The 27,434-nt window shown below is 35.5% G+C and overlaps 1 protein-coding gene across 2 annotated transcripts in view; it reads left to right on the forward strand.

Moving 5' to 3' along the window:
• KCNJ15 (potassium inwardly rectifying channel subfamily J member 15) overlaps positions 1–6,546 on the forward strand; it is a 31,932-nt gene extending 25,386 nt beyond the window's left edge. The window contains exons 1-2 of one of the 2 annotated variants that reach the window (XM_087937640.1): positions 3,086–3,335; positions 3,880–6,546. In XM_087937640.1, coding sequence (XP_087793766.1) covers positions 3,896–5,023 — 1,128 coding nt within the window. In that variant the 5' untranslated portion in view covers positions 3,086–3,335; positions 3,880–3,895 and the 3' untranslated portion in view covers positions 5,024–6,546. Of the gene's footprint in view, positions 1–3,085; positions 3,336–3,879 lie in introns of those variants that run through there. The other variant, XM_026700517.2, reaches the window with a different exon arrangement.
• The last annotated feature ends 20,888 nt before the right edge of the window (positions 6,547–27,434 follow it).

Consider the following 27,434-nt stretch of genomic DNA (forward strand, 5'->3'; position numbering starts at 1 on the left):
TCAGGATACATTTCCTGGTGTATAACATTCCATCTGGATTATTTGTCTTCTCTGAGAATTGGTTTTTTTTTGGGGGGGGGGAAGTGGGGATGAATGGGAAGAATGTTGGAGCTTCTAATATGACATTGAGCTGTTACAACTTATAGTTTATTGGTCATACTAGTTCAATAGGAAGTAAAACTGTCATAGAAAAACCCACAATGAATAATATTTTCATGTCCCCTTCCTGCTAATACATGAATGCACATGGAGGTGTAGCCCCATATAACTTTTACTCCTTAAAACTTCTCGTTTTGACCAATGCCCCAGTCCTCACTTCAGAAGTTATAGGAACTACATCAACTTGATTCTAAACATTCTCATTCCTCACGATTATTTATACCATAGGAACCATAGGACATGATTAGAGGCAAGGAAACCAGATCCATTCTCTCTTTTCTCTGTACGTCACAATCCCAGAAAGGGGAGCATCTGACAGTTCATGACAGGAGAATTTTAATTTAAAAAAGTTTTTTTTAATCTTACCTCAGAATTAGATTGGAGAACACATAGATGCACCATGTGTCAGTGGCATTGAAAAGATTCTGAAATGGACTCACATTTATAGAAGTAGCTGCAATACCCAGTGTTACAACAGAGAAATTGGAATAAACAAAGCAGAGGTTTGGAAAGAATGTGATCGTTCATGCTTCCAGGCGTTAAGTCAGTCAAAATTGGGAGGAAGGAGGTCGGGGGAGGGGGAGAGATTGTTTCTGAGGAGACATTTACTGCGTGCTTCAGGATCTTTTCCTCTTGTACAGCTAGTGTAGGCAACCGTCACTGCACTGGAAGTGAACATCCAATAATCATGACAGTATGGCATTCCCTGTAACCCTTCTTTAATCTGATAAACATGGCAGAAAGAAGAGAGGGAATTCTTTATATGCATTTCTTTGGGTTTTAAGTTATAAACAACAGGAATTCAGGATCATGTGAGAAGAGAGATGGTGAAAGAAACAGAATGCAGGAAGTCAGGGGAACACAAGAGGCCAGGATCGGATGGGATCCATTCCAGGACATGAAAGGAAGTGACTAAACTGATACATACCTAATAAAGAAACACAAATGGAGAGAGGAAGACACCAAGGACTGGTGAGATGCTATTCTAATACTTAAATGTTTATAGGTCAAAATCCAGAAATGCATAGGCTTAAAACACTGGCAATGGAAAAGAGGCTGCTTTGAAATAAATATCATGAGAAAAAAAAAGCCTCTGGAAGGGTGGATGAGAAAGACTGACAGAGAATAAGGCAGTTATCTTTGTAGGTCTTGCAAGGACAGGCTGGTGGTGCTTGGGAGGGGTTTTTTAAAATAATTTTTAAGAGAGCCTGGAGCTATAGCACTCAAAGTGCTATCCAGGGAAACTGCTTTGTCTTGTTTTCACAAATCTTCAGCCAACTTGTCACATACCTCCAAAGATTAACTTGGACTGATTTATAGCCCTCAAAGGTCCCAGACTCAGCAAATCTTCTTTGAAGCTTAGCCTGACAACATCTGGAACCAGAGTTCAAGAAATGAGGGCACCTTTTTTCTTCCTGACAGACACCACTTCCTAAGGCAATGTAAGATTTACAAAATTAGGCATGTTTAATAATGACATTGAAAGGAGATGGGCTTCTTTTTTTAAGTTTGTGTATGTTTATTTTTAAACTTGTTTTATGATACTGTTGTGCCAACAAGCTGTGGAGAAATTGAAATACAAGAGTTTCTATTAACACCTCAATTGTCATGTACCAAGGACATATTACTTTCATTCATCTAGTTCTAGATTATCTACAGACTGGCAGAAGGTCTCTAGGTATTGCACTCCAATCTGCTCCAGGCCTATTTTGAAAAGCCAGGAATCTGAACCCATCATATTTTGCATACAAAGCAGGAATATCTATAGCCTTTGTGCAGTAAGGGGGAAATTATCAGTTTTTCCATAATAATTATCAACCCTCCTTTACCAAAAATAATGCAGTTTTCAAAATTATTACCTCCTCTTGAAATATATTAATTGAATTCTTCATCAATTTACACAAGGAAAATTCCATAGCTGTAGTTATTCCTAGCATAGACACTATTGTGTAGCGTTGAGCAAATTACACAAATGTTCAGAGCAAAATGTTCGAAGTTCTCTACAGGTTCATATTGCACCACTTTCCAGGTTTTGGCCTTCCACTGATGAAGACATTTATGAATTATAGTCATATAAGAAACAACAGCCCCTACACCCCTCCAAATAATTATTTCTGATCCATACAATGCTTTATTAATAAAGAATCACTTGTGGTCAGCTGAATTTAAAGGAGAACAAGACATGGGAAGAAGAGAGAATAGTTTATCCTTGAAAATTTCCTGGGATATTTTTCCCTGTCCAAAATCTGGCAAAGACATTGAATCCTCTTGATTTTTTGTGCCATACACTAGTTTTTGTTTGTAATGATTTTCCCGTCATTCCCTCAGATGCATTTCCTTTTTATCTCTGCAATATTAATTTCTCTAAAAAGTATTAATAATGAGTTGCCTCTCCCTTTCTTGATTGTTCTTGCCTGCAGCACTAACGCTTTGAATTTCCTTTTCCTGTTTATTATCTGGATGTCTTGCACAGTGTGCATGTTTGGGTGTGCATATTGACTTTGTTGTCATGATTATAGAGAACCTCAATTCCATTGGTTCTTTTGAGGTTTGGGAGTTGTATGTAAGCTGTTCAAGGAAGTTAAAACAAATGTTAATTTATTTTCAGCCTGCTAGCAGTTATTCAGTTATGGGTGCAAACATAAATATTTTACTGACAAAACAGGAAAGTTGAACTAATGAATAATTACACTGTTATTCTGGGCTGGCAGAAATATCTACTACAAATTCATATTTGGTTTCCAAAAAAGGTTTTTTTAAGTAGTTACACCAGGGACAAGTATGTTTTCCCCACCCTCTTTGTGCTTTATAAAAATGAACTACTTATTAAAGCTCTCTCCTGAAGCAAAACAATGGAACAAAATAATACTTTCAGCAACAACTGCCAGAGTACAAAGGATGTGAGTTTAGAGGATGGTAGGTTTTTTTTTTTTTAAAGTTCAGGAAGTTTTGTTGTTGGAAACTCCTCTTAACTTGCTCTTGCTTTGTACTATGTAACCACTGTCTGGTTTTGGATATTGTGTCTTTTTTTGGTCCCATTTAATGCCTTCTGTATTTGCCAAGGGATGGGCCCTAGTGCTATTCAGAAAGCTGAATTTGTGAATGACCTCCTGTTTTCCACTGAGTCTTTGAAATTGGAGAGGCTCATGATAGAAGCAGCCTTGAAGAATTTTCAGGTGCAAAGATTTTTTTTTTTATGTGCTTACAAAACTGCTTATCTTTTCTTTTCCTTTTGACCCCACTATGTGCAAAGTACGATTTGTGAAAATCATGATCAAAATGCTTATTTAAAATTTTCAGGGGGAGAAAATACAGGACATTTTAGGGGAAAATGAGGTTGGAAAATGAAAAGTAAATCAATGCAGTAATGAGAAATAGATCTCCTAAGTGTTTGGATCAAGTTTGGCTCATTAATTAATTACTTTTTTTGTCTTGCCTAATAAATATGAGAAAATTCTGAATAGTAAATGGGATTGATTTGTTAAAGCAAAAATATATCACTTATATTGACACAGATGTAGGTAACAATGCGACTACTTTCTGTTCACTTCACTGCATGTTGCCAGTGACAAAGGTCATTTATAATATTTTTATTATATAATCATTTTTACCTATGTGAATGATATGCAATTTCAATGTTTTGTTTTGGTATCTATTAAACAGAATATCTCGGGGTGCTTTTCAGACTATAACTATTATCCTCTCTCTCTCTCTCTTTAGGTCTGAAGAAAAGGTAATGGCAACAACGCAGATCAGTATGTCACAAGCTTCACTAGTCAATGGCAGCATCAGTGCTAAAATGAAGAGAAACAAACCTCGTGTGATGTCTAAAAGTGGTCACAGCAATATCAGAATTGACAAGGTAGATGGTATTTACCTGCTTTATCTTCAGGACCTGTGGACCACAGTTATTGACATGAAATGGAGATATAAACTTACATTATTTGCTGCTACTTTCATCATGACTTGGTTTCTGTTTGGAGTAATTTACTATGCCATTGCATTTCTTCATGGAGATCTGGAAGAGAGCAGATACCCTAACAAACATGTCCCCTGTGTCATGAATGTAGATTCACTAACTGGGGCATTTCTCTTTTCTTTGGAATCCCAAACAACCATTGGTTATGGCTTTCGGGTTATCACTGAGGAATGTCCTCATGCCATTTGTCTCTTGGTGGCTCAGTTAGTTCTCACTACGTTGATTGAGATTTTCATTACTGGAACTTTCCTGGCCAAAATTGCTAGACCTAAAAAAAGGGCTGAGACCATTAAGTTCAGTCATTATGCTGTCATAACCAAACACAATGGACAGCTTTGCCTTGTAATCCGTGTAGCAAATATGAGAAAGAGCCTCTTGATTCAGTGCCAGTTAACTGGAAAGCTTCTTCAGACCTATGAAACTAAAGAAGGAGAAAGGATTCTGCTAAACCAAGCTAGTGTCAAATTCCACGTGGATTCATCATCAGAAAGCCCTTTCTTGATTCTACCTCTGACTTTTTACCACATTTTGGATGAGAGCAGCCCCTTAAATGACCTGACATCCCAAAATCTAAAGGAAAAGGATTTTGAACTCATTATCCTTTTGAATGCCACAGTAGAATCCACGAGTGCTGTATGCCAGAGCCGAACTTCATATATTCCAGAGGAGATCTTCTGGGGTTTTGAATTCCTGCCTGTGATTTCTCTTTCACAGAATGGAAAATATGTTGCAGATTTTAGTCAATTTGAGCTGATCAGAAGAAGCATTGACTGTACATTGTACAGTATGGACCCTGAAAAGCAAAAATTGGAAGAGCAATATAGAAAGGAAGACCAGAGGGAGAGAGAACGCAGAACCATGTTGTTACAACAAAGTAATGTCTGATGGCTCACCTATAACAAATAATATTGTATATAACACTTTTAACTGAAAGTCGTTTACTCAAACATTATGATTTTATCAGAATGCATCATTAATTCTTTTTCAGTTTTTGTGTAACATATGCCACAATAATGGAAAGTGGAGGTGTATTTTGGGAGTATGGAAACCTGCCTTAAATATGAATAAAACTGTTATTGGGGCTAGCAGTGGCACACCAGAGTTCCAGATAGGGAATTTCACTAGTGCTATTTAGAGCTGGATCCATGTCACCTACTGACATCTTTCTCCAGTGCTGAAATGAAATAGAATGGTTAGCCCATTGACATTGCCCTCCCAATGACTTTGTGATCTGTATCATTGGTGATGAGCTACGCTGTTTTGTCCACCGTAACACAGGGTAGAAAGTCAGTAGAGTTAGTGGCTCTACTTCTTAACCCCTCCCTCCATTCTTGCCGTTAGAGACAGGGTATGTTTAGCATGTCGATCTCCAGAGCTATACTATCTTCCTGTTGGCTAGTGTTTGATATATGATTTTTAATAGTTGTGCCTGAAGTTTGATATTTTGAACATATTTTCCAGATATAAAAATCTACACTGGTGTTTGTTTTAGATATAAATAGCAATTTTTTAAAGTTTGTTGACAGAAAACATTATGAATACTGGTACTTTGTACAGTGACACCATGATATGATGAAGACAGTTTGTGTGATTCTGCCAGACTTCTTTTGTGTGGATCTTAATTGCCATTTTTCTAAACTGACATTTTTCTGCTTGTCCAGTTTAAATTTGTACATTATTGATAATGCATAAGATCAAAATCAGAATGGAAAAAGAGGAAGATCAAGCTTTGCTCTGAGTTCTCTCATCAGCACATTACTGATTAAAAACTATATAGGAATTTCTCACATTTTTATTTGTGTTCCACCCTTATTATTTTTATAAGTAGATAAAGGTGCAACCCTATCCAATACACTTTCCTTCTTCTATTATCCCCAGAATAACAACCCTGTAAGGTGGGTTGGGCTGAGAGAGAGAGACTGGCCCAAGGTCACTCAGATGGCTTTCATAACTAAGGGAGGACTTGAATTCACAGTCTCCCGCTTTCTAGCCTGGTGCCTTAACCACTAGACTTGATTCTTACGTAAATAATGGTTTAAGGAAAGTATATGCACACATCCTTCTTGTGGTCATTTTAGATGAGCAAGAAAGAATGAAGTAAATGGCTCCATAACCTTTTTCTTGAATGCAAACTCCTTTTTGCCCAGACAGTGTTCAGTTTACTCACCAGTGCAAATGATTGGCCCACAATGCTGTTCTCTCTCTCTCCCTCCCCCCACTCTCTCCCTCCCCTCCCATAATTTGACAGATTTAAAAACATGTAAGGATGGTATTGAAGACAACAATCATATAGGGGAAATGCTAATAACAATATTTTGCTTTTATGAAGTAATCTATTTTAAAAAGTTGTTTAGCTTTGCTTTAGAAAACTGTTTAATGCTCTTAAATAAAGGATTCTGAAATAGTGAAAATATTTGTTTGCACATGTTGTCTGTGAATGCCTGCTGTGCTATTAATAAGACATGTATAAATGGTACTGTCAGCAATTAGTTTTTGCAGACAACTGTGTCACATGTTTCTAGTTACTGTCTGGTTACATTTTCAAAGGGTCAGAAAAATCATTTCCCCAGTTGTGCATTGTCCTGCTCCTGGTAACACCACATTTTGACAAATCATCCCAATCTCATTATTCCTAGATCTATCTGCCTTCTGACATTCAGATCTGCCCTTGGGCTTATTTCATAACTAGTTTTTCTTTTGAGACTGTTTATTAAAGGGGAATTCTATAGTATAGTATAGTAACTGGTATACATAAACAGGCATCTTTGATGTACAGTACCTATCTGATCTGGTGTGACAATATTTTATCTAGAGGAGTCTATAATCTAGTTTAGACATGGTTCCAGATAGTTGTTACTGTTTATACAGACTCAGTTTTAAGCACAGCCTAAACCATTAATACAATGTAAATTTGAGACATGAAGTTCTTAGTTTCAGATAATTCTGTATAATTTGGGCAGTAACTGCTAATGCAAAACTACACAAATAACCTCTAGAGCAGGGGTGTCAAACTCGTGGCTCACAGGCCAGATGCATCACTCACTGGTCACACCTACATCTGGTTTAGTGAAGGGGAGGAAAGTCGCAATATGTCAAATGATGACTCTGTGATGATGTGAGTTTGACAGTGCTGCTCTAGAGGTTGTGTTGAATTTAGATGAACTTAGGCAAAGAATTCAGAGACAAAACTCTTCCTACACTGATTCATTCTGGAACATTAAAACACAGAAACTTTGAGCTCTCCTTGCCACAAAGTTTGGCTCAACCACTTTAAAAATCTGCTCCAGAGGTTAGCGGTCCTCCTGGAATCACATGGAACGTGGTCCTCATAAAACATGATGACAATTGCTTTTTCTCTTCTCCTTTCTATGCGACATAAGCTCTGCTAGATCAGCAGCATTTTCCACATGATAGGAATCCTGGAAATATCTTCCCTAGAACCAATCTTTTTTTTTTAAGAGGTATTTGAATTGGTCATAGTCATTACTTTCTGAGTCATTTCTCTCAATGGATATCAAGTCTGCAAGCTTATTAAATTTACTTAAGAGGGAAAATAAAACCCACACTGAAATGACCAAGATAATATCCTTTAGAATGCCTTCTGCAAATTTCCATTTAAAATAACTGCAGAGATGAATTCCATTAAGGCAATATAAAAGAGAAAGCGTGGACGCTAATTATTATTCATGAATTATTCTTCATTTCTCATTTAACTCATCCCATGCTTGAGTAATTGTTCTTTCATTGAAGGAAAAGTTGCATTGTATTCAATAAAAGATTAAATAAATAAGTGGATAAAATAGGATGCCTAAAAAGAGACTCTCAAGGGCAAGTTAAAGGATTAAATTTATTGTCATGAGTTCTCATTGTGAAGTGAGTCAATATTTATAGATTATCTGAAAAGATTTGAGTTTGTGTTCTAAGAGTTACTTCAGGTAAACATTACCCAAATGCTATTCTTCCCCCAAATAAATGTGATGTTCGTCAGAATCTAGCCTTGCTACAACAACAAGCACCAACAACCCAACTAGATACAGGAAGGAAGGCTTTGTGTTGGGACTGTACCTTTCAAAATTGCCAGCAAGTTTGAAGAAGGTGCATAAGGTTTCTTCTTCTTATGAAATATTTAGCTTGCAGTGTATAGAATGACATATTATGGGTAGCTGCATCTCATTATTTCTTCATGTGCTATTTTAAATACTTTATCTCTTAAACTGGTTTACAAAGCAGTTTATGGTACAATAGTCCCTGGACATAACCACAAGAGAACCATGTGATATAGTGGTGTAAATGCTGGATTGGCACTAAGGAGACTTCAAGTTCACCCTCAGTCACAGAAGGTAACTGAATGCCTCTAGACCAGGCGTCTGCAACCTTAAACACTGAAAGAGCCATTTGGACCCATCCCACAGAAAAGAAAACACCAGGAACCAATAATTTAACAACCAGTGTGACTGGGTGGGCGTGGCCAATTCGACATCACTCACTCCCATCCAGTCACCTCCTGCTCTGGAATATAGAGCGAGTCTCCATCCTCCACCATCTCCCTTATCTTCTCAGGCCAGGCAAGGAGTGTTGGGGAGGGGAGGAGCCAGCCAGTGGTGGGATCAGCTGACAAGGAGCCGCAGCAGAGCTGCATGTGGCTCAGAGCCTCAGGTTGCAGACCCCTGCTCTGTGCCCATCACTACCTCTCAGCCTAGCCATGAAGAAGGTGAAGGGAGAATGAGAAACAAGCATAGATGCTACTTTCTAAAATTATTGTTGTCACTACCAGGTAGAAGGGAACAGCTGAGGTAGTCAGCTATAAAGAGATAGAGTTAATAAAGAAATGCCAAAAAACCATGCAAAACCAGTGGACAATCTACAAAGAAATAAAAAGCTATGAATTACTTTTCTTTTCTTTCTGAAACCTGCTGGCATCTCATGGATCATAAAATGCAAAGTTAAGAGTAAAGGATGGGGCCTTGGAGATTTAAATAAGAATCGCCACTCATAATAAAGCTCATTAGAGTGAATTGTGCTAATCAATCATTCATCCAAATCTACTCCACAAGGAGTATGCAACAGAAGAAGGAGAATCTTCAAAAGAAATCTGAAATAAAATAAAATAAATTTTCAAAATGGTCACTAAGCAATCGGCAAATAAAAAATATTTCTTTCTGGAACTAACAGTAAAAATAATGTCATTATTATTGTTAGGATTCCTTATAACATTAAAGAGGCAAGTGGAGAGGAGAGGGGGAAGCGATGAATAATATAGGTAGCCCCTGACTTATGACTTCAATTGAGATCAAAATTTCTGTTGCTAAGCAAGACATTTGTTATGTGAGTTTTGGCCCATTTTACGACCTTTCTTGCCACAGTTGTTAAGTGAATCATTGCAGTTGTTAAGTTAGTAGCACAGTTGTTAAGTGGGTCTGGCTTCCCCATTGACTTTGCTTGTCAGAAGGTTGCAAAAGGAAACGACATGACCCCGGGAGACTGTAATCATCATAAATATGAGTCAGTTACCAAGACTCTGAATTTTTAATCATGTGACCATGGGGAATCTGCAACGTGTGAAAAATGGTCATAGGTCATTTTTTTCAATGCTATTGTAACTTGGAATGGTCACTAAATGAACTGTTGTAAATTGAGGACTACCTGTATAATGAATGTCCCCAAAGATAAATCTTTGCATCCCTTCTTCCCAAGTTGAATTTGGAAAGAAAGATGGAAATGGCTAAAAGAAAGTATAACTTTAATAAGAGTCCCACTGAATATATAGGGTTCAGAAATCTAACTTTAATGTCTAGGTTGAATCAGGTACCTATAAATGTTTTACAGTTCTTTTCATGTTTTACAAAATGTCTGTATCTCAAAAAGCTTTTTGAAATTGAAATCGCTACATTTTACTGCCGGCTTCTGACCTACATTTATTTGTGTCAGACTTGGTAGGGTTGTTCTTTGTAGTCTACTTTGCAGTCAAAGTGATGTGTCGGAAAAACAAAGGGCAGGAAAACAGAGCCAGTTGGCTCCCTAACCCTTAGTTGCTTAATAACTTCCTAGAAGAAGGAAGGTATTTATCCACCCTTCCTCTTTAATGTCCTTTAAATATTGTATTCCTATTTGCTACACAAATAGCCTGTGGTCTGTAGGAGTGTCTGGAAGTCTGAAACATTTTAAAGGCCTTTATTCATTCCTCCAAAAATTCCATAGAACATCACTCATAGAAAGGCTTATAATGAATGCAGGATGTGTACACTATACCACTAAAACCTAGTTAAATAAACTTGAAGAAAAGAAGATCAAAACATGGAAAATAGAGACATTTGTACTGAGTAATATTCATGTTCACTGGGTGTATCATACAGTACAGCCAGAGGTGGTATTCAACAGGTTCTGACCAGTTCTGGAGAACTGGTAGCAGAAATTTTGAGTAGTTTGGAGAACCAGCAAATACCACCTCTGACTGGAGATTTTACAGTATCCTTCTCCTGCCACACCCACCAAGCCATGCCCACAGAACCAGTAGTAAAAAAAAAAAATGAATCCCACCACTGAGTACAGCTATACATCAGATGAGAGAAGTGACAGGGAAACACTATTAAAACTTGGAAAATTATATCGGAATTATTAGATATTGATCAGGATTTTGTCTTACATTTTTGATTTGGCTATACTTCTGCTACAATTCATTTGTTAATGAATTCTTTTATGGGAATACAAATTTTCCAGGGTAGGCCCTCATGTTGCCAAAATGGCACCGTTTCCATACAAAATGGAGATATCAACAGCATGGGAAGAATCCTAACATTTATTGAAGAAAAAGAAAACCCAACAAAAGAAAAGTTAGGAAGGTTAAAAATCTAATGGGATAATTTACTTCTAATATTTAAGAAAAATCAGCTACTTATTCAAGAATAAATGATCTGCTAGGATTTTATAGGAGCCATAACCCCTGCACATCTAGAAGGTAAATGGTTGGGGAAGACTGCATTATTGAATATTGAATTCTGTCCTCAATGAATTCACCTTTTTAAAAGAAAGAGTGACTTCTTGCCTTGCTTTGATCTTTTCATGGCTTTCTGACTGATTTTTTATTGGTGTTTCTAATGTCACTACAGGTAGTCCTCAACATACAGTCATTCATTTAGTGACCATTTGAAGTTACAATGGTACTAATTAAAGTGACTTATAACTATTTTTCACACTTATGACTAATGCAGCCTTCACGTGGTCACATGATCAAAATTCAGATACTTGGCAATTGGCATGTATTTATGAGGGTTGCAGGGTCCCAGGGTCATGTGATCACCTTTTGTGACCTTCTCACAAGCAAAGTCAACTCAGATTCACTTAATAGCCATGTTACCAATTTAAAAACTACTGTGGTTCAGTTAACAACTATACCATAAAGGTGTGGGGTTTTTTTTACTTTTTGGAGTGATCCATAGTTCTTTGAAGAAGAAAAAACAAGTTGATGATTCTGCTAAAAGTATCCAATCTCCATACAAGACTTTATTATGGACAGTTTCATCTTCACATTATTAACTTCAGTAAGAAAAATATAGCATTAAATAATGAAAAAATTATTTCACTTACAATTACTTACATGCTATACACATTAAGTGATTTTGGGCAGTTAATACATCAGTATAATAAAAAGTGAGAAATATAAAAATGAGAAATGTAAACATAACAAACCAAAAAGCAAATAAAAAGACAAATAATGAAAACCCAACCATAATGAACTTACAATAACTCAACGCTCAACTAATTTGTTGATGGGATTGACAATTTATGTTATTTTCCTCTTCTGTGGATTGGAGATAAGGAATGGGTCGATGACCTTCTTTGTTTCTTACTCCCAGTGTTTCGAGATAGCCGGTGATGAGGGTGACTGTCAAAAAACTGTTTATTCATCTGGTCACTGAAACTTGTAGCAGTGTGGAAAAGACATTGATGAGACAACAAAAATGGAAATAGCTTCTTCTCTTCTGCTTCATTGTAGATACTCATCTTTTATATATAAGGGAAAGGAATACAAAGACTCCCTTTGTCTTCCTTTCCCTTCCTTATCTGTCAAATCACTTCCTGCTTACCTAATTCGCATCTGGCTTTTGTTTCACTTCTTTTACTGTTCTCTCCTTCCAGTACAATTATGTCTTCTCCTCACCCTATCTCTATCAAATATTTTTCTTCTTTATCTGATAGAAGAAAAGAAAATGAGTATGAATCATAAAATCACAGACCTGTACAAATTAAAATTATGTTCAAGATATGGTTGTCCAACTTCTCCCTTAACACTTTCAATGGGAACTCACCATTACCTTCAATAATTTTACTATTCAACTACTCTTACTTTTAAGAACATTTTTCTTGACACTGATTTCTCTTTTTACATATAAAATCCATTATCCCTGCTTTTGTGTGAAAACAGAAATAAGTCTTTGCACCCTGCATTCTGGAATGATGTATAAAAAGGTCTTGGCAGTTTTTCTTGTGACACACTTTCAAAAGTAGTGTAAGAGTGCTATAATATCCATCTTTAGTTTTCCTTTCTTGAGGCAAGACAATTCTAAACCTTTCAACTTGTCCTCACAAAACGTTAGTCCTTTGATTGCCCTCATTGCCCTCCTCTGTTTTGTTGTGTTGTTGTTATGGTCCTTTGAGTCAAACAACCCTGTCTTTCAATGATGACATGGGCTGATCAATGAAGTATTTTTGGCCACATTTTGGAGGTGGTTAGCTATAGTCCCATTCTTAGGGCTAAGAGAAAGCTCATTCTTTGAGCTATGACTTGCTCAAAGCTGCCCAGATAGTTTTAGACCTAAGGAAAGATGAAAACCTAGGTTTTCTTATTCTTAGAACTTAGAATTCTTTCTAAATACTTGTGTCAGAACTGATCGCAGTACTTGTGATGGAATCTTTCCAACAAAGAGTAAACTGAAACTTCTACTTATCAAGATTCAGAAAATAATCCAGTCTAGTACAATTATTCTTGCTTTTTTTCTTAAATAAATCATTAAGGTTTCTTTATAGACACCTAATATTACAGATTGATATTCAATTTGTAATAAGTTACCATTCTAAGATCTTTTTTCATAGCATCATCCAACCAAATACAAATACCATCCTACATCTCTGCATTCAATATTTGTTTCCTTAGTAAAAAATGTTAATTTTAATTTAGTTACTTACAGCTTATTTTTTCATTTATCAGAATAATTATTTTATTGTAATTTTGTTTCTAAGTAGCAAAGTTATTTCTCCCTTGTGAACTACATTGTTTTATCTAATACTCGAACCCCTCAAGGAAATTTTCAACTTCCACTGATTAATAATCAATACTTTTTATTCATAGTTACAGATTACTCATTGAAAACATTAAATAATTATATTTTTTCAGTTCATTGCTTTCCTGTAATTATTTGTTTTACAGATTTCAATAAGTTATTTTATTTGCCATAATTTCATTGTCTGTATTATTCCAATTGTGTTCACATTCAACCAAGTACTTAAAACTTAATATGCATGTATAAACAAAGACTTGTAAGTTAGTAAATAAAACATAAAAAGAGTGATATATTAATAACATATTATTGTTTCTTAAATAACATTTAAATTGTTTTCAAATTGGCTATTGGGAAATAAACTCACCAAGTGTCAAAAAAACAACAACACCCCAGATCATATTTTGTCCTTAGAACTTCTTGTTCATCAGTGACAAAAGAGAGATTTGTTGAACTTGTCAATATGGCATAATCATTTTGTATGAACTCCTGAATGTTGAGAAAGCTATGGAAGCACTTTCATGGATGGAAACAATATCAAACAATCCAGAAGCTTCATAACCGGTTGCCACAGGATTTACAATATCAAATGTTGCCTTCACCCTTCCATTATATAACTGCCTTTGAGGAATACTATAAACAAAATAAAGCAAAGCTTACACATACTCCAGGAATATTTAATTGAGAGGAAATGATCATTGTCAGTTAAAAACAATCTTTATCCCACATGATATATTAATAATTACAAAATATTAACTATGACATATTCTTTATTTTAACAGAGGAAATTTCTTCAATTGTATTATATTCTTTATTTTATTCTTGAAGTACAGGACTGTTGCTCTTTATATTTTGGTCTGTGGAAGCAACAATTCTTTTGTCCTAAATACAAAGTGTAACTTGATACAAATGCTATTTTCTGTCAGCAATGTGTACAGTCCATGAAAATAATCTCAGAGTGACTTTGAACAAGATTTTGTGACAGCAAAATCTGACCTAATTTCAGGTACTTTCTTCTTCACTTTCTCCTAATTTTTTGTACTATAGTCTGAAAAACAGTACTACTCTATTCTACTGAAATGTTTAGCACAGTCTCATGTGACTTTGTAGCTCCCAATAAATTACATACTTTTGATTTTGAAGGGTTCTGTCCATGGTGATCTATGCTGTATGTCAATTACTGTTATAATATTGATTTCTAAGGATAAGTCTATTGCTAGAAATTTCCATCACAAGCTTTTATTCTTCTTTGGAGAATTGCAAGTTGATTTTATGACTTGTAAGTGACCCCAGTTATTTAGTTTGTTAGATGGTTTCTGGTTGCTCTTTCAAAAGCATGAACATTTCACATATTCTGTGAATTTGGTTGTGGAGGATGACATATAAGAGATGCTTTTGGAAGGAACACTGACGTTCTATGAAGGAATACAAGTGCATTCAATAATGGAACTATGATAGCCCATTGTTCAGCAAGAGTCTGTTACATATTATTCATAGCTGATACTGCCAAGGCTAAAGAAGCCATTTGACTAATACATTGACCTCAGTTTTCACAATGGCTATCTTAGCAAGCACACTTTCCTTTGACCTTTGTAAGCCTTTGGATATTTGGGCACACAAACCATATACACTTTTACTGCAGTGTTATCAGCTAGGTGATTCCAATAACTTTCCTCTATTCGTTTAAATTCCCTATCTATCCTTCCTTTTGAACTCTCAGAAGCAAAGGTCAGATGCTATAATCTACAATCAAAGAACAAATCCTGTCATTCAAACCATTAGTGCCCAGGACTGACTAACATTTTATAGGATGTATTCATTAAGTTGTTATAGTCACATATACATCTGAGTGGTCATTTACATTACTCTGGAAGAAAAATCCATTCTGATCCCCAGCCAACTTATTTGGATCTCAGTGGCTGATTATGAATAAAAAGGTAATTAGATTCCCCCGGCTTATTAATAACATTACTCAAGTCATTTGCTGAGGAATTATGAGGAAAAAATCCTACTTTTATCTCCCACCAATAAGGTAGGCCTCAATATGCAAAAACTTGAAGGATCTGCCTTTCTATAACCAAATGGAACATTCTTGATCTCACAGGAAAAAGGTTGGGATTATATAATAATAAATATGTCTCAAGAAGACAACTTTCAAAAACTTATTTCTTTGGCTATGTTTCTGCAGTTCTTTCACTTAAGATTTAGTGAAAGTATTCTGAATGGATGAAAGAATTTTCAGTAGACTATCAAAAGGTTTCTGTGATCTGATATTTTTTTGTTAGATCTGTTCCATTATGGGCAATAGACTAGAATTATCAGATAATGTGTCACAAGCTGGCACAATTGATTGTCTCCTAATAGCAGAGGACCTTACCTTATTATTTGGAAACTACTTTAGGTACACTAAGACATAATACTATTACTAAATGATATTATCATACCATTGTTTCATCCAAAGGAATGTTAGAGAACTATCTCAGATAAAGACAGGAAGATTACAAAAAACAACAACAACGAAAACAATTTGTAGTTTGGCTGAGCGTTAAAATATTTTGGTTTGAATTAGCTGGGCTAATGAATGTGGGGATGCAGGTATTATTGTGCACAACTGTGTTTCTATTGGTCTCAGTATGTAAAATTATCATATACTCTCCTTAATTCTACATGCTAGCAAAATAAGGCTTAGAATTATCCAATACAGATTAGAACCTTGTAGGCAAATAGAGATGCTAGGTGTTCGTTCTGAATGAATGAATAAACAAACAAACAAATCTCACTTGAATACTCATATCTTTAACCTGTCTTACGATCCGTCTAATTCAAGACAATGACGAATCTGCATACAAACAGGAGGTTGTACAACTTGCCTCGTGGTGTAACTGGAACAATATGGAACTGAACACACTCAAAACCATAGAAATGATGGTAGACTTTAGGAGAAACCCTCTTACAATTCTAGAGAAGACAGTATCTACAGTAGAGACCTTCAAATTTCTAGGTTCTACTATATCACATGACCTAAAATGGACACCTAACATCAAAAATGTCATCAAAAAAGCACAACAAAGAATGTTCTTTCTGTGCCAACTCAGAAAGCTCAAACTGCCTAAGGATCTGCTGATCCAGTTCTACAGAGGAATTATTGAGTCTGTCATCTGCACCTCTATAACTGTCCATTTCTGGAACCCAGCAGGGCAGACACAGACTTCAGAGGATAATTAGGACTGCAGAAAAAACAATTGCTACCGACCTCCCTTCCATTGAGGACTTGTATACTGCATGAGTCAAAAAGAGAGCTTTGAAAATATTTACAAACCCCTCACATCCCGGAAATAAACTGTTTCAACTGCTTCCCTCAAAACGATGCTGTAGAGCACTGCACACCAGAACAACTAGACATGGCTTGAACTATCTTGCTTTGCATGTAATGAGTCTATTTCCTATATTAGTTTTACCTTTTAAGTTGCATTACTGAAATAAATGAACTTTTGCACGATATTCTAATTTTTTGAGTTTCACCTGTGGATGAGAACAATGTATACAACTGATCCCATAAAAGATGCTTGGGATTTTTTTTAAAAAATGTAATTAGTAAGTATGTAGGAGAAGGGCAGGCAATGCTAGGGAGTGAAGTTAAGAGAATCATCAGCTGACAGTCCTTGCATTCCTATATGCGTTCCAAATCCAACCCCTCTTGAATTCCTTTGGCCTTTTTCTGATGCCAGTTTAGTGTTAAACTTTATTTGATCAGATTCTTGTGTATAGGCTTGAATAAATCTTCTATCCTGCATCCTCATGAATGGTCCTTATTCTCAATAAAATATTTGCTTGGTAATAACTTATTTTATAATTTCTGCTCTAGCAGCAGACCTTTGGATATTGTTGAGGTAATTCCCCATTAGGAGAATGAGCGCATACAGGGAGATGTATTTGAGAGTAGCGTTTGAATAATACACACACGGAACATACTCTGTACAGTAAATGTAGGTTTTTACTTCCAGAAAGGTTAAGCAAAGTCCAAAATAGGCAGTCCAAAGTCATTCACAGGTAAATCAGTCAGTTTTTCAATCCAGGGATAATTCAATAACAAAGTCCAGTGTCAAAAAAAATAGTTCAGTATCAGACTTACATCAAATCAAGAAATATCAGTCAATTAGGAAAAATGGAGCAAGGGCAATACTTTTCAACAGAAGGAAACAGAAATACATTCACACTCTCCTCTGAGACTCAGACTAAGACAAACCAGGTTTCTGGTTCCATCTTATGGCCATTTGAGAAACCACACCTAATTACAGTTTTGCATTTTCTTAACGATACAGTATTAAAATGTCTATCCTGGTTTATATATTTCCAACCCAAATAGCTGTTAGGTGACTTACATTCCCAACATTCTCCCCTTTTGGATAGGACAATATATAAAACCTTACATTCTAAGTCCATAATCTTCACAGCAAGCCTTATGCTTTATAGAGCCTTGTGCCTTTGTAAAATGATCTGCTATATTGTTTTCTGACATACATTATTCTAGTTCTAATCTTACTTTGCACACATTGTCTCACATTTAAATATCTTAAATCTGTGTGTTTTGTTCTTGTTTTAACAGAAATATTTGAAGCCATCTGTATTGCTGATTGATTATCTTCAAAAACAACAATAGAATCTGTCAATTAGTAATTGTTTATATAAAACTAAATCTGTACATAGTAAAGACAAACATGAGAATTCAGCCTGCATTGTTGACAAACTTAAATGTTTCTGTCTAATAGACCTCCATCCGATCAATGCTTTTCCAAATAATAGAACAGTACCTGATGTAGATTTACATGTATTTAGGTCTGTAGCAAAACTTGCATCAGCATATGCAGTTAAACTCAGTTCATCTTTTGGCTCCAAATACAATGCATAATGCATTGTTTGTTTCAGATATTTTAACATGTTTAGCAGCTTGCCAGTGCCTTTCAGTTGGCTCAGGGTTAAATTTCACTAATTGATTAACACTGTATGCAATATCTGGCCTTGACCAATTACTGAGATAAGATAAACTACCAATCAAGGACTGATAAATGTTCTTACCAAAAACAGGACTTTGAACATCACTACGGCTAAACTCCTGGCTCATTGGTGTCTTAGGCAGCTTACAAAGTTCCATTTTAAAACTTTTTAGTAATAGGTTAATTTTATCTGCCTGTGAGATCCTCTAGTTCTATCTATCTTTAAACCAAGATATTGTTTTATTTCTCCTGTTTTATCTTAAATTTCTTTTCCAATAGTGAAATTATTTTAGTAGCTTCCTGTTAAGTTTTGGTGATTAATGCTATGTCACCAGTAAATAATAGCAATAATGAAACTTTACCATTACTTTCTCTTTTGAACAAATATGGATCAGCCATGCCAGCTACAAAACCTATCTTAGTTAATTCGTTAACTATACATTGGTTCCACTCATATCCTGATTGCTTCAAGCCATAAAGACTCTTTTTCAATCTCCAGCAATCATTATTATCAGTATTATCATTTTTGAGACCTAAAGGTTTCTTTAAATATATAGTGTGTTGCAATGGTGCATGCAGATATGACGTCTCTACATCCAAATGATTTACAATGTATTTCTCCTTAGCTGCCCACACTAATGCTGCCCTTAATGTAGTAGCCTTCAGACTAGGTGCAAACACCTCATCATAGTCATTTGCTGTCTAATTGAACCCTTGTGCTACTAACCTGGTTTTATGCGTAACAGTCCCATCTACACCTGTCTTCAGTTTATAAATCCATTTACAACCTATGGCATGTTTACTTGGTGGTAACTTAACGTTTTCGTATATCTCCAGTTTTTTTTAATGATTCCAGTTCCTTATCCATTGTTTTCTGCCAAGCAGCCTGATCCTTATCAAGATACAGTTTTAGTTCACTTATAATTACTTGGAACTGTATTCACTTGGCATACAACACTAGCCTGATATCTATCAGGTGGTTGTGTCACTTGGGTTGAACATCTTGGCAATACAGGGCTTACTGGTGGACTTTCCTGTGTTACCTGCTCCTGTTCTTCTATTTCTTCCTATGCCTGTTCTACTACTTCCTCCTGTTCTTCCTCTTTAATGGCTATTTGTGGTTTACTTATTTTATCTTTAGGGACTATTTGGGTGTCAATAATAATATCATTGCTGGATTCCTGTTCCAGTTTATTCCACCCAACATGCTCTAGAAATTGTGCATTAGCACTACAATAAACATGAGCTGTGCCATGATCCCAAAATCTAAACAATCTATGGTTGGCCTCATAACCTACAAAAAATAACTTCTTAGCTCTATGTTGCCCTTTCAGTCTTACTTGTGAGGGAATATGCACCCATGCTGGAGCTCCAAATGTGTGTAGGTAACTTAAATTTGGTTTTCTGCCATGCCAATGAGTGAATGGCAATTCTCCAGTTGTTGTGTTAATTACATTGTTTAAAACATGGTTGCTACACATTATGGCCTCACCCCACAGTGTTTCAGGTAAACCTGAATCAGATAACATAGTGTGAGCCATGGCTTGTAATGTTTGCCCTCTTCGTTTTACAAATGAGTTATGTTGTGGTCTGTAAGATGCAGAACGTTTATGCTCAACACCAGCCAATTTCAGCATAGTTTGGAATCTTTTGTTAACAAATTCAGTCCCATTATCAGTAACTAATGTAATTACTTTACTTTTCATTTTTCTCTCAGCAAACCTTAGCCAGTTAAAGAAATGTTGGAGTGTTTCTGTTTTGTTTTTCATAAGATAGCAGAAACCGTATCGTGAGTAATGGTCCATAATACTCAAAATATAGCAGGCACCCCCTAAACTTGGTTTCTTAAGACCAATTATGTAAGCAAACACAACCTCTAAAGGTTCTTTGGTCCATTTAGTCTGTTTGCTGGAGTAACCTTACTGTTTTCTTTACTAAAAGCATTACAGTGTAAATACTTGCTACAGGGTTTCAATTTTACACCCTCTGCCAATTCAACAGTTTGTTTGAGCATTTTGAAATTAATGTGCCCCAGATGTCTATGCAGTAAATGTATACATTCATCATGTGGCTTAACATTGTTGAAAACTGAGTTAGCCATCTTCAACTGATCATCATATACTACATATAAATCATTCTCTAATGTAGCAGTAACACTTTTACCCTCTTTCTCTATTATACAGTTATCTCCCCTAAAGGTTACTACATAACCAAGATTAACTAAATCCCTTACTGATCACAAATTAAATTTTAGTTTAGGTACATATAACATAGTTAAATGTTCATTTATACAAGAACAATATGCAGTACCTTCACCTGATGCATTCATCTTCCATCCATTTGCCAATGATACATGTTGTTTACTCGTGGACATGTTTACAAACCTTTTTCTATCTTTAGTAATGCATTGCAATGCTCCACTATCAACAACCCACAAATCATGATTTACAGTTGAATTGCTAGACATAGCTATAACATTCTTCTTGACCTTCTGGTGTTTGCCAGTATTCTGTTGCTTTCCCTTCTTACAGAATCCAGCTATATGTCCCCTAGCCCCACAAGAAAAACATTTCCTAACAGTATAGGCAGTTGAAGACAAATCCTCTTCCTGTGGTTGTTCCTTCCTCAGTTGGTCTCTATTCAGCCATCTTCTTGCTTCTTCTAACAATCTTCCAGTTATTTCAGTCAATGTCAGTTTATCTCTGGTCAGGACTTCCAGTGAAGATACATAATCATCTTAACTTTCATCCAATGAGGAAAGAATGATGTAAACTTGATGCAGCTCTGAAAATATTAGTTCTTTTTCATGTAGCTCTTGAAAAGTTTATTTCATGAAGTTTAAATGAGCTAACATATCTCCAGCTTTCAGAAGACATGCTCTAAACAGTTTACGTGTAAGATCAGCAAGCTTCTCGCCATCGTCCTCATTATTTGAATCCCAAGCATTTACATCGGGTGAATTTTGAACTAGATTCCATAAACCTTCTCTACGCAGAAGTAGACTGCATTTCATAGACCAGGAAACATAATTTGTTCCATCCAACCGGGTTATCAGTGATAGACTTGTTGAAGTGACTTGTGCCATCTTTATCAGGATAGTAAACCACAATTAAACTGTAAACAGCTGTCTGTATACAGTACTGAAGAGCAAAAAAATGAAGAGCGAAACATATAAGGTTTAAGAATAAAACACAGTGTCTTGAAAACTTTTAAGGCCCTGGGGCGCAGGGGTGAGTTGGATATCTGTATTCATTACTCTCCTTATCCTTACCACTTTGCTTTTCATTTGTCACATTTTGTTTGGTTTGAAATTCTTCACTTTAAGTAATCTGAGTTGCCAGAATGCTGCAAAGATAGATAGTGGCTTCCAGCAAGTTTTTTATTTCTACCATGCCCCCTGGCACCATAGGTGTTCAGAGGTATTCTTAGCAAATAAAAATGGAGATTAGCTTAGTGTTCTCATCTGCTCACAAAGAGATAAAGGGAAGTGAGCTAAGAGTACTTAGAGAACAGTTTTCCCAGTCTGCAATGTTCCCATGGCAGCTGTGTCATATTAATTCACAATAAAAAATTCAAAATATGGAATTAGCTCTAAAATATTTATCTACTTTTAACATAAGCTAGTATAAATAATTCTTTTCACAGTATACTTTATTTATGTCACATATGCTGCATCCTCCATTTCTCCTAGCTCTTATGAGAATTTTGTTTTTAGACATTCTTAAAATTTTCAACCACAGTAACATTTTAAAGGGTGAAGAATTTTTTTTTTCAGTTAGCTATAGTTTAAGTAAATAAATCGAACTAAAGGGAACAATTTGGCTATCTTATTTGCAGGAGCTAAAGGAAGGAAGGGAAAAGGAAGCTGGAGAAAAGGTCTTGAATGAATTATTTCTTACCAAACATTTTCATATAATGGAATCAACGTTTTTCCAATGAATTCTATCGCCATCTATTGGCAAAAATAATATATCTGCACTGTACTGTATTTATCTTTTGTGAAGCATCTCCCCCGTGTCAATTTAAGTGCATTTACATATTCTTGAGACAGCAGAACACTGATAGCACCTAGCAATTTCATTGTGCATGGCATCAAGTAGAGATCTCCTGATGTGATGGAGGTCATGTTGCACCCCTTCCTAAAATCACAGCTGATGGAAATGTTTGAGGAAAAACAGCCCCTTCAGTCAACCTTCATATTTGAAAGAATCTCTAAAGAAGAAGAAGCATGTCTGTATACTAGATGAGACCCAGGCAAAATGCAAAAGATGAAACCAGCATTTTCTGGGTCCATGAAAGGTTGGGGTGCTTTCACTCTTTGGGGGAAAAGCAGCATATTTCTGTTACTTGCAGCAAGTCAGAATAACTGACTATCAGAGTTGGAAGAGACCTTGGAGATCATCTAGTCCAACCACCTTCTCAAGCAGGAAATCCTATACTATTTCAGACAAAAGGTTATCCCATCTCTTCTTAAAACCTTCAGTGATGGAGCATTCACAACTTCCGGAGGCAAGTTGTTCCACTGATTAATTTGTCTAACTGTCAGGAAATTTCTCCTTAGTTTGAGGTTGTTTCTCTCCTTTATTAGTTTCCAGTCATTGCTTATTGTTTTGCCTTCAGGTGCTTTAGATTACCATTTCCAAGTGAGATGGATTGGGGAAAACTACATATAAACGTAAGGGATTATTTGTCAGAAGATATTATTTGCTGGGTGAAATTGTTTTATATGGAGGATGCTCTATTGTTCTTGTAAATGTGCCAAATCTCACCCCGCCCCTCATTTTCCAGCATGCTTGTGAATCTTTGCAAAAACTGGGAAATGCCTTATATCAGTTTGCAGGCTGCTTGTTAGGAATGTAAGTCACCTAACAGCTATTTGGGTTGGAAATATATAAACCAGGATAGACATTTTAATACTGTATCGTTAAGAAAATGCAAAACTGTAATTAGGTGTGGTTCATCAAACGACCATAAGATGGAGCCAGAAACCTGGGTTGTTTAGTCTTAGTCTCAGAAGAAGTCTCGGTGAGTCTCTTTTTCCTTCTGTTGGAGAGTATTGCCATTTCTCCTAACTGACTGCTATTACTGGATTTGATGTAAGTCTGATACTGAACTGTTTTTGACACTGGACTTTGTTATTGGATTATCCCTGGACTGAAAACTGACTTACCTTAACTGACTTATCTGTGAATAACTTTGGACTGTGGTTGAACTTTGCTTAACATTTCTGAAAGTAAAAACCTACATTTACTGTACAGTGTATCTGTGTTCTGTGTGTGTATTATTCAAACACTTCTCTCACTACATCTCCCTGTATGCGCTCATTCTCCTAACGCTGCTCCATAACCTCAACGCTGCTTAGTCCTCATACTTTTCCATCTGGATTCCAGGTTATTCTTTATTGCTCTACCTACCCCTCATCTGGGTTGAAACAAAATAAGAAGCAACCTTGATAGAACTATGCATTCCAAGGTGGATTATTGTTGGATTAGATGCTATGGTGGCTGTGAAGTAGTTTGGACAACTCTGAATCTTTATCTTATACTGTTTTTTCTTCCTGCTTCTAGTTGATGTCTGGCCCTCTTAACTTTATTGTCACTGTCCCTGATATAATGTGGCAAGTTAATACTTTTATTCTTTGGAACTATGTTATACTTTCCTAAAAATCATTATGAATGACTGCCTGTTCCATTTCAGTTCTTGATTGTGCTAACACACACACACACACACACACACACACACACATATAATAACAGCTTCACACTATGTATTGCTCTTTATCTACAAGGGGTATCCATTTATGATGCACATAAATGCACATATAGTACTGGGTACCACTTCCAAGAAATATAAAAGTCTTCTAAACTAAAAGTTCTGTGTCTACTAAGGCATCAGTGCCAGTAAACAGGTATTTAAGTAGAAGTATAATGGAATAGAGAGAAGACAATATAGAACTATAAATAGATATGTATTGTCTTTTCTCTATTCCATTATATGTGCATTTGTCCCTGCCTTTTGCGTCATTTTCTCCCATTTCACACCAGCATAGTTTGTAAATGAATGCCTGAGTGTGAAGTTTCCCTTCTTCTTTTTTAAATATTTTTTATTAAACAATTTTTAAATTTTTTTATTGGTTTTTAAGACAAACATAGACAAACAAAACATAAAAACATTAAGCCATCTTCCATATATATACATACAGTGTGTCGGTTGGTTTACAAATTGTTTGTGCTTCCATTTCGTAGTTTTCAATTACAATTACATTGTATATATTCTCATATTTTCAATTAAATATTATACATTAATATCATTGTTAATCAATCATTTGACTATACTTTTATTCATTCATGTTTTACAAAATAATCAGTATTTTACTTAATTTGTTTTATGACTGTTCATATTATCATCTCAAATCTATCCTAGAATCATTTTGTAGATATAATAAGAAAAGAATATATCTTTATATCTTTATTATTTTCTAAGACTCTACATATTTCATTACCATGTTTTATTGTCTAACCATTGATAGAATAGATCCCAAATTTTATAAAATTGTTTATCATCTTGTTCTCTGATTTGAAACGTCAGTCTACTCATTTCAGCACATTCCAATATTTTCTTAATGATTTCCTCCTGCAATGGTATTTTCTCATTTTTCCAGTTTTTGGCAAATACAATCCTAGCCGCTGTTAATACATTTACAACCAGGTATTTCAATTCTTTACTATATATTTCAGGTAAAATTCCCAATAAAAATATCTCTGGTTTCAAGTCTATATGCTTTTTTGTCATTTTTTCCAACCATGTGTGGATTTTAGTCCAATATTTTTTTGCATCTGCACAAGTCCACCACATATGGTAACATGAATCAGGTGTCTGATGACATTTCCAACATTTTTCAGATTTGTTCTTGAACATTCTTGCTATTCTTGTCGGGGAAAAATGCCAAAACATCTTATACAAATTTTCTTTATATGCTGTTGACATTGTCATTTTATAATTTTGAGACCACACTTTTTGCCATTTCTCTAGATCAATCCCATATTCAAAATTCTTCCCCCAAGCAATCACAGTTTCTTTAACTTGTTCTTCTTCTAGTTTAATTTCTAATAAATATCCATACAATTTTTTAATCACCTTTTCATCAGTACCTATCAAAATCTTATCTAAGTCAGTCAGTTTATCATAGAAACCTTCTGTTTTAGAATCTTTATCATACCTTGAATGTATTTGTGCATATGAAAACCAATTCATCTTTATACCTTGTTCCTCTAATTTTTGCATAGGTTTAAGTTCACCCTTTTATTTCAATATTTCACCATATCTAACAGTTTGTTCCTTTTTATATATTATAGGATAAGAAAATGCTTCAATAGATGATAGCCAGACTGGAATTTTCAAATAACATTGTCTTTTAGTCTTCTTCCAGTTTAAGCACAGAGACTTCCGTATATAATGTCTTCTAAAATACCCCTGTGTTCTAGTTCCTTTATACCATAAAAAAGCATGCCACCCCAACAACAGATCATGTCCTTCTAATGTCAACAATCTAGTATTTCTTAATGTTATCCATTCCTTAACCCACATCAAATTTGTAGCTTGGTAAAGAACTCCCAATTAGGCAAACCAAATCCTCCTCTTATTCTGGCATCTTGCAAAAATTTTAACTTTATTCTCGCTTTCTTACCTTGCCATATATATTTCAACACAATTTTATTTAAATCTTCAAAATAATCTTTTCCAAGCCTAACTGGAATTGTTTGGAACAAATACAAAATTCGGGTAATATATTCATCTTGATTGTTGATATTCTCCCTATTAATGACAGTTGTAAATTTTCCCATTTCGCCAAATCTAGCGCTATCTGCTGCTTAAGTTTGATATAATTATTCTCTTTTAGTGTACTACATCTTGCTGTCAAATGTATCCCCAAGTACTTGATCTTATTCGTGACCTGAATTTTCAATAGATCCACCAGTTCTTCCTTTTGTCTTGATAGCATATTCTTTGTCAAAATCTTTGTCTTATCTTTATTTATTATTGTTACTTTTCTCTAGAACAGAATAAAACTTATGGGAAGCATTCCTGCAATTTACAAGAAATATTTTATAGGATGCTGAATTCACATATTCATAGGCTGTAATGTTGGGGTTCAATTCCATGGTTTTTTGTATGCAGCAGTTATTCCCAGTGATATTTTTCCAGCATGATTTGATTCAGATATCTTGTCCATTCTCAGTCTTTCTGGTGTTGCTTCTTCATGAGAAGGGAAGGGACTATAGCTTCAAGGGGAAAACAGTAGGAAAAAGATGCACAATGACTTACCATTTACAATTCTTAATTTTACAAAACTAAGCTAATAAGAAATAAGAAATAATTTGTGGGAAAAGAAATGAAAAAGTGAAGATTTATTGCAGAACCTAGTACTATTTAAAATGTATTGACTGTAAGCATTCTTCTAAGTAAATTAAACCAACTAACAGTACCTGAACACACTTGTAAGTGGATCATAAGCTTCTTAACAGACAGGAAGCAGCAGGTGAAGCTAGGCAGAATCACATCTGATACCTGTACAATCAGCACAGCCCCCCCCCCCCAAGGCTGTGTGCTTTCTCCACTTCTCCTCTCCCTATATACCAATGACTGCATCTCAAATGATCGATCTGTTAAAATACTGAAGATTGCTGATGACACAACAATGATTGGTCTCATTCAAGACAATGATGAATCCGCATACAGACAGGAGGTTATACAACTTGCCACGTGGTGTTACCGGAACAATCTGGAACTGAACAGACTCAAAACTGTAGAAATGGTGGTAGATTTTAGAAGAAACCCTCCCATACTACCACCTTTTACAATACTAGATAAGACAGTATCAACAGTAGAGACCTTCCAATTTCTAGGTTCTACTACATCACATGACTTAAAATGGACACCTAACATCAAAAAGTCATCAAAAAAGTACAACAAAGAATGTTCTTTCTGCTCCAACTCAGAAAGCTCAAACTGCCCAAGGAGCTGCTG

Source organism: Pseudonaja textilis, chromosome 7 (genome assembly GCF_049901715.1).
Source record: "Pseudonaja textilis isolate UNSWEBS1 chromosome 7, rPseTex1.2, whole genome shotgun sequence".
In the NCBI taxonomy this organism is placed as follows: Eukaryota; Metazoa; Chordata; class Lepidosauria; order Squamata; family Elapidae; genus Pseudonaja; species Pseudonaja textilis.